Here is a 14927-nt window from a genome sequence, read left to right on the forward strand (position 1 = left end):
AGATATTTTTAGAGGAGTGAGGACACATTTAGAGTTCTGGTCAGTGGGCAAACCACCAGAATGGTAAAGGAACTTTTGGATTTTAATTATTCAAGAAGGCTAGAGGAACTAGGTCAGTATGCTTTAGATAAAATCAGATTAGGGATGGTGCCCACAGCTACCTGCAGAGTCTGAGGAGCAGAGAGAGGACAGAAGCTGCAAAGTCATTTCAGCTACTGTCAATTATAGGACAAACGTAGACTTAAGAAGTTCCAGCACTAAAGAAATATGGTGGGAGTTTGTTTTTTTTATGTAGAGGTTAGTTAATATGCAGGACTACCAAGTTAAGGAAGTGCTAGCAGCAATTCTTACAATGATTTTCAAATATAGTTATGTTAGTATTTGGATGACATAGCTGGTAACTCAAAGGGAGGGAGGAACAGACCTAGACAGGCTTCCTGGCATCTTTCCATCCCAACATTTCCTATGCTTCTATGCCAAAGTTGGTTTATATGATTATCTGTAGATAACAAGATTAAAGGGATATTTTAGCACAACTGTTCCTACTGTGTAGGAATTTGGGGCTACCTGCTGCACTGAATCATTTAACCGATTTATGCCAACTAATTCAGCGCTCTTAAGAGGTCAAAAAGGCAGCTTTTTAAAAAGGTCAAAAAGGCAGCTTTTTAAAAAGGTCAAAAAGGCAGCTTTAGAAAGAAGAAAAAAAAAAATCAAATTAACCAGACTGACCCCATTTTCAGATGGCTAGAGCATGGTGCCACTGGCAGTGTGTAATCTAGTTTTTTATTCATATATTGTCTTTTTTGCTTTTACTTTTTTTTTTTTGCTATCATTTTTCCAATAAATTTTATACTTTAAAAATACAAGAGTCAGTTATTCAGCATTAGGATGACATCAAATACTTGACTGTGGCATTGACTATGCCACATAATATTGAAATCACGAATCACATATGGGCCAAAATGTGCAGACTTTATTCAAGTGAGTAGTACCACTGAACTGAAGGAGACTGCTCATTTGAGTAAAGAGCAGTGCAGCATTTACCTTTACTGAATGCTATATCAGCTATTTTCTATCAGAATGGGATCGGCTTAGCCATGAAAGGTAGCTATGAAAACATACTGATGTACTTCAGATGTAATCTCTGCTATCATTCTTCATCAAATCCTTGCTAACAGAACTCAGTCAAACTAGTTACCCATGAGAAAAATATAATAAAAAATATGTATGATACTGTGACAAAAATATACTGTACTATAAAAAAATGAATAAAGTATATCATTTATACCATGGATATTTTTATGAAAACCCCCAAATTTTAACAATTAGCATAAATTAACACAACAAAATTTTATCTTTTTCTTACTTGGCTTCTTCATCTCTGGCAATCAGCAGAGACATGTGATTAGATGCAGATGCTGTTCGCAAGATGTCAACAGCTCTGGAAGGGAGACAAAGAAAATCAACCACAAATCACCCACCTGCCCCCCAAAAAGAAGGAAAACAGGAAAGCATCAGCACTGCTCAGCTTTTCAGTCATGTCCTAGAATAGGTGCTCAACTGAGTAGTCACTTCCATTTCCTACAGCATGATGCTCAACTGAAGCAGAACAACTGTAATCCATTCACAAGGAAGGGGAAGAAAAGCCTCAAAGCGGCAGACATGCTGGCCCAAATCCTCATGCAAAACCCATTCCACCACACACACCTCACTTCATACTTTGAGATATGCCATCAATTCCACAGTGAGCAATGAACTAAAATGGCAGAGAAGAGGGTGAATTCTCAGTTTAACAGAAGGATTGTTTTGAAAATACTATTTGGACACCTATTTCAGATAGATCCTGGATTATTATGTGACAAAAAAAATTTGTATGAGTACAAGGCTCATTTTGTATCATTCTTTTTTAAATCTGTACTATAAGTTTTATTGGTTTGGTGTTTATTTTTAGTCCACAGCTGCCGAAGACTACTTGGTGCTCCATGTTGAGTTCTGCTACAGAACCCAAGTAGCACCCTCCATAAATATTCCAGACAACTTCTCTAAACATACTTATCCTACCCGGGTTACAAAGAAATGCCATGTCTTCACTGTATGTAATCAAACTATTTGCTTTCACTGGTATCCAGCCAAACAACATGATAATTACAATAATATCAATACTGCGCTGGTTTTATAACTATTTTAACATTAATTTACATGTATATTATGCAATATGCAGTATGATATGAAATCCCCTTACTCTGATCCTATAAGACAAGATTTCCTTAAACTTCAAAGACGGTTTTATTGAGTAGCAACTGATGGTACATATAATTCCACAGATCTATAGTATATAGTGAGACTGTCTTCGATGAAGTTGTGCCCTTTTAATTAGTGGTTCATTTGGTCTATAGTTGTCTTGATGTATCACCAGTTTTCACAATATTGTTCCAAATTTTAAATTAGTGTGCAGTCATCTTTATGAACATACCTTTCGTTGGTTACACCAACTAAGTTTTCTCCATTGACATCCAAGATTAGGTCTCCAGTGAACAAGCGACCTTATAAAGAGATTAACAGAAAGTAATTTACTAGCCTGTGTTAAGTAATATGGAATAACATACCACCATTTACACTAGGTTAGAGGGGAATTGATGGAGAAATATCCTGGTTTGTGGGTCTCTGTTAAGAAAGATGTTCCTGTGCTTTTATTAATTGATCTCACAAACACTTAATCATGGACTTAACTGTATTAAAAGAGTAGTATAACTATTGTCAACAGAGCTGCTCACAACTGTAGTATTAATCATATGCTTACTTTCCTGGTTGGAGCTTTAGGCACGAGAGCTTTAGAATTAGGTCCCAGCTGAGTTCTGAACAAATGTTTACAGGTGGGTTATAATATAAAAATGAAATATGTTTGTGATTTATAATGTTTATAATATTTCTTAAAATAGTTCTTATTTGAGCCTAAGTCTCTGTCTATAGGAGCATAGGAACTGTATTTGCAGAGTCATTTTAAATTTAATATTGGCTATTTTGGATTAAAGATATTTGAGTGTGAACAAACCTAGACTACGTTTAGAAACTTTATGCTACACTGGCTCAGGAGGCTAGAACATTCTAACTATTATACATTCTGTGTAACAGAGATGGTCCTTCCACGTACATCAGAAAAACCAGCCACAGCACATTCAGCTGATGCCCTGAACTTATGCTAGGGCTGGTGGATGCTGAGAACCTCATCATCTTTCAGTTTGGACTGATCACCATATTCTGAAGATCTGAATGGAAGCCCAAAAACTGAAAAGCTGTAAATCCATTCATTATCAATATACTCCATTTCTCTCTTCTATATCTTGAGTTACAATCTACTGCTGAATCTTCACTGAACTATACTTTACTTACTGTACATGTTAAAAATAAAAATTGAAAAAAAGTGTTCATTTGCTTTCTTAACAGTTTTCTATGTAACACAGGATGCTACTAATGATGCAAAAGCAATTATTTACTATCTAATGCAGCCATTCCTCCAGGCAAAATTCTTTTTATGAAAATTCCATAGTCTTCTGAAGTCTGCTCCCGATAACCTCCAATAATTTTCACCCCTGTTGAAAAAACAAAAGAAATAAGCAAGAAATGAGTTATTTCATCCACTGTACAAGTCCAAAAGAGAATGAGAAACTTTCTCTCCTGTTGATTTTACCTCATGAGATCTGGTTCATTTAAAGACAATTAAATATGCAATCTACTTACCTAATCCATTCTGACAATCAGAAAGAGTAATGCGATGTACAGCACGATTGATTCCATAAGGACCCATTATAGTCCTAAAAAAAATTTAAAAAATCAGAGCTGTTAAAATTCTAATAATGAAAATTCACTATAAATAAAAATATATAAAAACTACAGTGGTTCTTGTTATATTTCATCTTTAGGGATGTTTCTGACTAAGTGTTATCTGTATGGTGAAGGAAAAATGTGACAGATAAGAGGATATTTTCATACTGAAAAAAGATGGGGAAGTAAAATATAATACATGTACCCATTAGGTTTTTCCCAGAAATATTTCAGGTCAAATTTTCAAATCGTTACATGATAATAAAAGAAGGTTAACGTATTTAATAACTCAAACCTGGTCTTATTTAGAACAGAGCATATGAACCACAGGAAGTTCTTATTAAGGAAATAAAGACCTTTTTTAATCTATTGCTAATATGGTCATCACTGCAATATTTCCAAAGCCAATAGAAGAGCACAACTCCCTAGCAGCTAATTACTGGTGATCTCTTTCCTTCCATATCTCGTTCTCTCACCAAACATCATTCTCTCTCCCCCTTAATTTACAGAAGCTTCCCTCTTACCCAAACACAGAATGCAAGGAGAAGAAATGTAGGTGAGGGCAGACTGATTTGTCAAATGGCAAAGGAATTACTTTATGCCCCTGAAACTTGGGAGGCAAATAATTAAGGAAATTATCCCCAAAGGAGTGATAATCCTAAGAACTGAATTTATAAACACATTAGAAATCCCCCCCAAGACTATGCAAAAGTAATACAAAGTGTTAAATAATCTGGGTGCAAAAAGGTATTAACAGGCCAAGCATTATTTACCCAGGTCCATTTTCACTCACATGGAGGCTTTTGAAACAAAACCTAAATTACACCATAAATAACTTGTCATCTGTTGTTGTTTTTTTGAGAGGACCCGCTTGCCCCATAAAAAGGAAAGAAAGAAAAAAGGAAAGCATTAGCATTGCTCAGCTTTTCAGCCATGCCCTCGATCAGATGCTCAACTGAGTAGTTACTTCTATTTCCTACAAGCTGATGCTAAAGTGAAGCAGACCAACTGTAATCCATTCACAAGGAAGGGAAAAAAACCCTCAAAGTGGTAGACATGTGACCCAAATCTTCCTACAAAACCCAATGCACCACATATACCAGACCATATGCTCTGTTTCTGCAAGGACTCAAGTGGACATCGAGGGAAGATACAGAGCTGGAAGAAAGGGTGAGAACCAGAGGTTCTAGGTACAAAATAACATCCTGAAACCAAGTTCCAACCCGTGGAAGCGTACGCTTCCCAATGTTGTCCTGCTTGTGTAGCAAACCACATCAGGTCCGTTTTCAAGGGCCTTTGCACCTGCCAAAGCAGACAAACTATTTGCCCAATAATCCCCATTATGCTGTCACATGCAAGATAAGTGGTATTAAGATGTCTGTACTACTGAGGAGCATGCACTTAAATAACTTACAGGCATCAACAAAGAAATAAATGAGAGAAAAAGAAGAGACAACCCAGGAGACAAGCAAGTTTTTCTTCAATCCATTTTGTTCCTTTAACTTTCAAAATGCGCCCTTTACCGTAAGCAAAAAAAAGGACTACTGGGGAACATTATTGTTTCAAAAGCTTATGTTTCAAATGTTCCAAAGGAACTCAATTTACCCTAGCTAGCATTTATTCTACAGGATAACAAGAAATGATGAATCCTAATTAAAATATGCTATCATTGCCAATGATCATATTTACATGTTGGGATCATTTTTATTATTGTGTGATAATGTCCTTCTAAAAACCAGTTTAGCAGTGCATATTTGTATAACATTTGAACAGAAAGAAATGTATAGTCTGAAGAAACCATCTGTCTGACTTCACAACCTAATTCCCGCCACCAATCTTTTTCTTGAAGAGATTAATTAATATAATACAATATAATATTCTGTATTATTCCATAATAATACAGTAAGTGCTTGGACGCAGAAATAATGTGTTAATCGCCTTCTTCAAACAGCCACCATGGATGCACATATATATCACTGAAATATGCTCAAGAAACAAGAATTACACCATTTTGAAGTCCACAAAAAGTTTTCTCCCTAATTACGGATTTTGGTACTACAGAGACACGTAAGTAGCTGTCTTAGTCTGTAGTCAAATAGAAGACGGTAGATTTGCACCTTATAGACTAACCAAAGTACATATATACAAATACACACACACACACACACACACACACACACACACACACACACAGAGTATATTGTTCTACTCTCTCAAACATCTCTAACTGCAGGTCAGTACTCATTCTTTCAAATACTACAGAGAAATAAAAAAAAATACTATACAACTTTTTTATTTATTAAAAACGAAGGGGGGGGGGGGAAGAGTTCAACTAGATACTTCCTGAAATGTTTGTGTCCATCAAAATAAAATAATTCATCAAGAATTCTTATTTTCTCCTTATCTTTTGAAGCCAATCTTGGTACAACCTGGAATGTGGAAAATGTACTCATTTCAAAACACAGGTCTTTGGTTTGTAAAACTTAATTAATCATGAAGGAATCTGGAAAATTCTTATTAAAGTTAATTTTACCAAGACTTATTTTTTTAAAGTAGCAAATTAAAAATCCAACACATTTTGCCACTCAGTCCTACAAATCCAGTTCAGGGGGGTTTCATTCCACTAAGGATTTCAATAATCAGATTCTAGTTTTTCAGTATTTAAACGAAAAGCAGAGACCATCAAGAATGACAGAGCCTACAATACAAAATGCAGGACTATTACAAACAGTAACAAATAGTAGTTCAATTTAAGAATGAAACACCTGTAATAAAAAAGAACCTTTTAGTACACAAAACACAGGGAACGTTCACATATTAATGATTGCTCATAAAATTCAGAAGAAAATATGCCGGCCATTTAAAAAAAAAAATAGGAATTACAAACCAGGTGGATAAATTACTTCTAAATAAAATATTGTATTTAGGGGTAACATCATACTATTGTACCGACCTAAATAGCAGTTCTTAGCAAAAGCACTGTAAGTGAAAGGATCTGTGCAATTTATAAGGTTTAAAATGACTTTATGACCTTAATATTCTAGGACTGGGATTTTCAAATCTTCTGAAGTGCTCTAGTTGACTTTCAAAATGAGTTATGATGCTATACTCATTATGGCTAGACCCTCAAATTGTATAAATTATGACACCGCTATTGCAAAGATGCTGCAACCACCTTTATCACTTGGGAATCAGGCACTTGGCTGCTTTTGAAAATCGCACCCTAAATTGTTCTAATTTCACCAAAATAATCTATTAACACATATTACTGAATACCCAAAGGAGGACATAACACTCCTCATTAATAGCAAAATGATATAAATAAGAAAAATGACACCTAAATAGTAATAAAAATCATAATTAGAATGCATCGTAGCATGCTTTGTATAATAAAAAGAAAAGTGACATTTAATTATCAGCATAAATCAAACAATGTTTGATGAAACACTTCCTTGTAAAGAATACTACTAAAGAAACTTGATAACACACTAAGAAAAAGTAAAAGGTGAAACAGAAGATACTACCTATGAGTATGCAGAATGTGCGCCATTAATATCAGTTTGTTACACTGAAACCTATCAGCACAAGCAGGATAACAAACAAGCAAAAAAAGCTAAATATTTAAGGTAAAAAAAAGTTCTGAATATTTATAGTTTTGAGGATCAGCTTCAGCTTGTTATAAAGACTATTAAAGCTAAATCGTTAATACTTTCTTCTACTGCTTTATTAACCTCAATATATATGAAAGTTTAAAATATCGCTAACCTAGATTATCTAAATATTTATCATAACTGAGGATTTTGAATACCGTTGAATACCGAAATCGCTCATAATACACAGGATAATAAAATAAGTGCATGGAAGTGTGTCTTCTAAGATACAGCCTTAAGAGATCACTGAAGTCACTTTTTGTATACACACACAGTATTCAACAAAGTTTAAACGGCCAAAAAGTAATTTTCCCGGAAGGATCACACAAAAAGCAGAACACTACAAAATTAAGTGGAGAAGGACTGCAGGTTTGAAAACAAGTTTACTGCACTTCTCTTAGTTAATACTATAAGACGGCTATTAAAACCCATTGGCGTGGCATACCAGTACAGAAGAGAGAGCCCATCAAAATGTTCTGGTTCATCTTCATCCATTGGAGAAAGCAAGGACATTCTTCAGATCTCGATAAAAACAATAAAAGCATCCAAAAGGCACTGAGGGTTTTCAATTCAATAGGACAAAGATTATGTGTGGGACAGCTCCTATTACTAAAATAAAAAAAATCTCTGCAGACAGATTGAGATGGGTGTCTCTCTAATCTCCTCTGAAACCCTGCTCGTCACATGGACTAATTCACCTATCAAAGCAATGTTTACTTTTTTCCGGGTAGGAGATGTGGGTTTGTGGCAACTTTTCAGTCTGTTAAGCCAGGGGCACTGTAAAAAGCACTTTTGCTTGCTTCAACTCAGTCTAGAATGAGATGCATTTCCATCCCCCAGCAGACAAACCACAAATAAAAACCATCTTTTTCATACATCCCAAGATTTACCCGCTGTGATCCTCCAGAGATGTTCAAGAACAATATAGCACTAACATCCTTTCTTTGATCTTTTTAAAGAAATCTTCTTAATAGACTGGATTATAAACACCCGCACAAAAAGAAAGCTAGCTAAACAGACAGATAAACCAATCGCGAAGGAAATATCAAAGACCAAGCATCTTTATTACATAGTCTGCATATATTCATGGCAGTCAAATTAAAAATAACTCTAGTATTTTCATCCATATCAGAAAAGAATTAATGTTGAAGTGAGATTCTTATCCTGAAAATTTTTGTATAGACCAAAACTGACACTGTACATTATACTTTACATGTGTTTTTTTTTATTTAGAAAAATATATAGCAAGATGAAGAGAAGATTTCCCTGTTGCTACTTTTCTGTGCAGGTCAGTGAGCAGAACATAAAATTGCTCTGAAATTCTTATATTAACATTTTCGCAGAAATGCTTTTTTCCATTATTCCTATATTTCTTTCCAAACCATATTAGTCATCCTTTCTTTTACTCCTTTCTCTTATGTGGACAAGTTGACCGGAAATAGAGGTGGCTGCATTAAAATTGTATCAGATGAGCCAGATTCCTGGAGAATGTAATAATAGGCGGTGGGCTTTTATTAAAGCATGCAAAGGGTTATTGAAAACTATTCCACAAATTTCAGCATCAGATTCCAGAGACAGTGAATAACTACAAAAGCCAACTCTGTTTCTGATATCTGACAACTCCAGAAAATAGCCACTGGACTAATGGCAAACATATGGAGGGATGCACTCTACCACCTCACCTGAATTATGTTAAAGGTGAAGGGTTAGGGTGAAATCGTGGAGCTGTTCTCATTAGTCTAACAAAAAATCTGTTGTCAATCAGGCTGGTTCTAGAGAAAGATCTAAGTCTTCTGTTCAAGTTATTCAACTTCTAATATTTCATTCTACTTCTGTTCACATACTTCCCACTTGACAGGTATCTCTTCTGGAACTACGCAACGACTGTGCACACTTCCATCACTTGTCCTTTCCCTAAAAGTTCTCAACTAATTCCATAGAGCTGTGGGTTTTCTCTTTAAAATGAAACCTGCAGCCTGCGTTCCCCTCTCCACTGAGAGCTTTGTCCCAGTAGAAAATGAATCTGTTCTAAAGCAGAGAACAGGCTTGTGACGAGACAGCATCTGTCAGTGTCTGGAAGCTGCACAGCAGGGCATCCTGGCTATGCTAGAAATGGAAGCACATGCTTCAGCATCCCCTTCCTTAAAGTCACAGTCCATACACTTGGCTAACAGTTACCTGTTTTCTGGGAAAGGATGCTCTATTTTTTAAACATTGTGCTAAACTATGCACAGGCCTATTAAAAGACAGGATCCCTAGAATGAAAAGCTTGCAAAATAAATGTGTAAGACAGAGGGAAAGCAGGGCAAACTGACCTGCCCAAGATTACACAGTATATCAGAAGGACCAGTTCCCATCATGTTCATGTGCAGAGTTTCACTAGAGTCACTGGAACTACTCATGTAAATTCAGGATTCAACCAATGCAGTTCTACCTGAGTTAGCAATTTTGGGAGGGGGAGAAGATGGGTTGTTGATACTAAGCAGCAGGTCAATGACTCTGAGCAAGGGGAGAGGACAGGGTGTTTAACACACCACTGACACTTACAACAATCCTCCCAGTGTTGCTGTCACTAACAGCATTGTATCAGCAGTAGCAACAGCAGATAATAATACTGCAAAACATATCACTTGTGCAGACAAGGTTTTGGGTCATGCTTTACATAATAGAAGAAGATAACCAGTAGAAATTTTATTCAAGGCTTTCTGCACTCACATTGTTATTATTTTTTTTAAGTTACAAACAGAAGTTCACTTTTTGTAATCTGGGGACAACAAATGTTCCGGGAAATATTAGTAGATGGGAATTATTTCACATCTTTATTGTATAATTTTGTCTGCAGAAAGTTTAAATTAAAGACTTAGGTCTTTATAAATAAAAATAAAGTGTAAAATTTCCATAAGAAATAATCATCTTTTTAAACTGACACAAATCTTTCTTTAAGGATTTATGATATTTATTGCTGGTTCCTCACTTTTGTTGCTCTTACCAGCTCCACTTCACAGGACTTCTCACCCTTGTCCATTCATTTTTCAGTCCTGCTTTCATATAACCTCTATGCATTGTTCCATTTCCCTAAACTCATCCACAAGCCCCTGCATTCTCCTCTTGAAGAAGTTCTTAAAACCCTCTTAAAAGCAGTGACACTAATTGATTCATATAGAAAATCACTGTCTAACAAACTCCTCAGGGCATGAATCATCATCCCCTTACATAGGCCTGGAAAAAAGCCTAGCACATAATAGGCAATACCACAAACAGACAAATAATAGTACTGAGGAAAGTAAAATGTTCCACAGATGTTTCCTATTATGCTAGTATATCCAGATAGGACATACAGTTTAAAGTACTTCTTCAGAAATACTCCTTCAAGTAGTGAGTTACAAGCTTCTGATGGTCTCACTAATTTATAATATGCTTATTCTAGAATGATAGAAAAAGCATGATACAACATTACCAGTTAGCAACAGAGGCTGGCAACATTCAAGTAATTCATCATCTGCTAAATAAACCTGTAATCCTTAGGAGCAAGAATCATGGAGTGGTTTAAAAACATGTAGATGATAAATGAAGGCAGGACCCCCCCCCCCCCCCCCCCCCCCCCCCCCGCCAAAATCAATTACATAAAAGCAAACTATCAGGTTACAGAATGAAAATTCATGAGTATGTTAAAGCCCAAAACCAAGAGGATGTTTTGTTATATAATAACTTGCAGCTGGTATGTCCTAAATTATTAATTATTCAAAAGCTATCTTGCAGACCATGTCACTGTAAAAATTAAAACAGAATATCTACATGTATTAAGTGCTGTCTCTAAATATGTAAAAAAAAAGTCATAAACAAGATAATTGAGCAAAATATGAATTTTGGCTAATTCTTTGTAGACAAGTATTTTAAACATGAAGAGTTTACTGTGTAAAGCAGTGGTTCTAACACATTTAAATGCAAATCCCCCTCTTAGACTGAAAGCACCCCTTGGAAAATGCCAGGTCTTAGTTTTCCCTCATTTTTTGAACCTAGAAAAACAATGGAGCAATTCTTCTGTTACAAAGAACTCAGGAAGACCACAGCAGTCAAGTTTTGACACTATGGATTCTGTTTTCTGATATCTGGGGTTATTTTGTGAAACCTATGAAGGTGTTTGCATAGCTAAAAGTGCTAAGATTGTGCAGCAAGGTTAAAAGGATCATATAGCACCACAGAGTAACATGGCACCCAGGCTGAGCATCACTACTTTAAAGTTTAGGTAAATCTCAATTAGCCTTTGACCAAGTGCATTTTTAACACCTGATAATTTTATTTACATATGCCTGGAATACAACTGCACATGTAGATGATGCCCAATTTACATGAACAACTGACATGTCTACATGAAGAAACTGGGTACATTTCACATGCAAATGACCAGTCAAGCTGTCATGGTCTGGACACACATAAATTAAGAGTGCAATTGTGTATTTGTCCTTTTTTTCAGCCACACACCTATCACTAAAAAAAATTAAAACTTCCTGAAGTACAGTGATCTAGTCTCAGTGACAACATAAGAGAAGCAAGGTTTTTTAGGTGATATCTTTTACTGGGCCAACTGTGCAACTGGAAAGACACATCAGACAAGCTTTGGGGCACTAAGTGCCTTTCTTCACATCTGGGGCTACACAACTATACAGTTTGTCCAATGAAAGATATAGCCGAAGAAAACCCTTGCTTCTTGTATATTCCATGGACCATCACAGCTACCATAACACTCCAGCCCCATAACATTGTAAGTACCTACGAAGACTACACAGCTAATTTGCCTTGGCCTCTAAAAGGATGCAACCAAAAGAAGTACAACTTTGTCTATCATTTAAGCAATTTGTAAAAAACATAGGGCATTTTTTAAAATTTTGGACATTTCCATTTAGAAGATATACTGGTTTCTTTCCTTAGTTTCCCAGTAAACCATAATTAAAAGAGCCATTATACTTTGTTATCCTACCAAAACATATTGTGTCAGCACAGATTTTGAACCAAGTTTGTCTGCCACTCCTGTGAGCATAATTTGTTGGGTTCTTCTGCTTATGCACAGAAACCATAATACAATCCTGCATAAGCTGTTTGTCTATGTACTCAATTATGATTTTTGCTGACACATTTGACATGGTTATCTACTGGTTTGAGAAGGGTGTGTGAGTTAGAATTTCTGACTGCCATTGATTTTGTTCTAGTTAATAGAACCTGATCCAACTTCTAATGTTAGAAGTCAAATTTTAACAAGTGGTTATTATTAAAGGCCCTGTAAACTGGTATGATAATACTTACATAACACATGGAGTTGTTAGAATATTAAAGTAGTTATTTTGTCTACAGCAGTGACATCCTGGGAGTTAAACGCTCTAGAGATATTATTATTCTTATACAAAGGAGCATACTATATATTAAGTTACATGTATAACTCAGTAGTTTGCACTGCTATATAAAAGGTAAGGGGCATTTTTACATGTGCTCTGAGAGGTGTGGGGGGTGCTCTTCAATTAGTGAGTTTCACTAATTAAAAGCGCCCAAGTGTCACATGTCCCATGACACAAAAGTCTGCTGAAGCACGTCAATTTCTGCACTCCAGCAGACTTGATTGATCGAGTCTGCTCTGAGAGGCTGGATCTCCAGTGCATCGGGGCAGGCTCCCTGCATGTGTATAGGAGCCCAAGGTTTCTAAGGGAATACCTGTATTGCATAACCACCGCAGGCTAAATGACATAAGGATTTAAGAGCTCCTTTGCTGCCTTTGTACATAAATTTCATGGTGTCAGCATAGTATCTAGTGCACAAGTGTCCACAGTTTAAAAAAAACAGCATAGCTTTATAGCAAATGCACATGATGACTAAACTGTCTCCCAGCATTTAGAAGTGCTTGCTTCAGGGCAAAGATGAGGTACAATGATAGAACAACATGAGGATGCTTGTTCAGTGGATAAACAGAAACCTTTGATCTCCAGAGTCACAGCAAGCAAGAAAATAAAAAACAAACCATTAAAAACATTTCTATGCTTCAGAAGTTGCACTATCCTGTCACATTATCGAGCTGTTTACCTTAGGGGAATCACAAGAACAACACACCAGCAATGAGACCACTGAGAATTTGATTCTGTAATCCAAAGATCACTAGAACTTTTAAAATAATAAGAATGAAAAATGTATTACTTACTTTTTCGATAGGGGCTCTGTAGTGGCCATCTTTCTAGATGAACTGTCTCATTAAGAGCTCAGAATGGAAGATTCTGTCTCATGACCAAGATCAATGATTGCTGCAAAGAAGGAGAAACTGCCTTTTGAAACTTGCATAGAGTGCATCTTTATGTCCAACTGCTTAGAACCAATTTTCTTATTATTGCTGGCCATGAATACTTTGCAGAGGAGCAAAACAGTAATACCTTAACATCTAGGGTCTTTGTCTCTTATATCTGCATACCAGTTAAGCACATATTCTTCTTCGGGTCACTGCATATTTCAGCCCCACTGTCTACTTTGGAACTTGATTGTACTCCTGTCAACTAAGCCAGAAACAACAAAGGAGAAGCAGCTGTGAAAAGGCTGCACTAGAGATACTGGAAATGATAGGAGCTAGTTAGCTTTGGAGATGCTATTGTTACAGTGCTTCTTAAGTATCCAGCTCTATCTTTGCTCCTGATATGATCAGCCCACAAAACTGATTAGCTCTCCTCATTTTAAAGGCTTCTAATTGTTATTTTCAGGATTGCTCCTCAAAGCCTTGAAAATGACAGGAGCTACTCGGTTTCACAGTACCAAGGCACTGACAGAGCTGTGTATTTAAGGTACACTGTTTCAACTGAGTTTAGGCAACTACCATTTTTTCCAGCCCCAAGGCTATACATTTAAATGGCGTGCATTTAAATTTTGGTTATAGTGATTTGATAAACTACTGGAACAGGGCTAGGTCAAAAATATTGGACCGATTCATCTACAGAGTAGCTCAAACACATCAACTTTAAACCAAGTGTTTTACTTCATCTTCCTGTGCTTTCTCTCTTTCCCTTTTGTTTTAATAATAAATTGTAACAGTTTTCTGTCCTTTCCTTGTGCTGAGAACAATGTTCTGAAAATGCAACATTAATATAAGTCAGAATCTAAAGGGTGAGGTTTCAGCTATGTGTTTCTTGTCTTAAGAGAGGTAACACAGGCATCACTAAAGAATAAGAATCCAAATGAATTACAACGTCAAATCAAGTAGAGCTTGATCTACAACTCTTGAGCAGTCTCAAAATCTAAAGCTCAAACCATTTATCAAGAAAATTACGTATGCATAATGCATGATCTCTCCACATCTTATGTCTGTAGAGACAAGTACCTATTTCACAATAAGTTTTCTGAGGTTTAACTTAATGAAGTATGTAAGTTCAGTGGATGAAAAGTGCTATACAGAAGTGGATGGCATTACTATTCTTCCTAACTCATCAA

General features: G+C 36.1%; 1 protein-coding gene across 11 annotated transcripts in view; it reads right to left on the reverse strand.

The window, feature by feature from the left end:
- Nucleotides 1-14927, reverse strand: part of STXBP4 (syntaxin binding protein 4) — a 129523-nt gene that overhangs the window by 110055 nt on the left and 4541 nt on the right. For 10 of the 11 annotated variants that reach the window (XM_059732084.1, XM_059732077.1, XM_059732078.1 and 7 more), the window contains 5 exons: nucleotides 13657-13756; nucleotides 3739-3812; nucleotides 3495-3590; nucleotides 2474-2543; nucleotides 1367-1441 (listed from right to left, as the gene is read on the reverse strand). In XM_059732084.1, the coding sequence (XP_059588067.1) occupies nucleotides 1367-1441; nucleotides 2474-2543; nucleotides 3495-3590; nucleotides 3739-3812; nucleotides 13657-13685 (344 nt within the window). In that variant the 5' untranslated portion in view covers nucleotides 13686-13756. Of the gene's footprint in view, nucleotides 1-1366; nucleotides 1442-2473; nucleotides 2544-3494; nucleotides 3591-3738; nucleotides 3813-13656; nucleotides 13757-13882; nucleotides 14003-14927 lie in introns of those variants that run through there. The other variant, XM_019494382.2, reaches the window with a different exon arrangement.

This window comes from Alligator mississippiensis, chromosome 8, assembly GCF_030867095.1.
Source record: "Alligator mississippiensis isolate rAllMis1 chromosome 8, rAllMis1, whole genome shotgun sequence".
NCBI lineage: Eukaryota > Metazoa > Chordata > Crocodylia > Alligatoridae > Alligator > Alligator mississippiensis.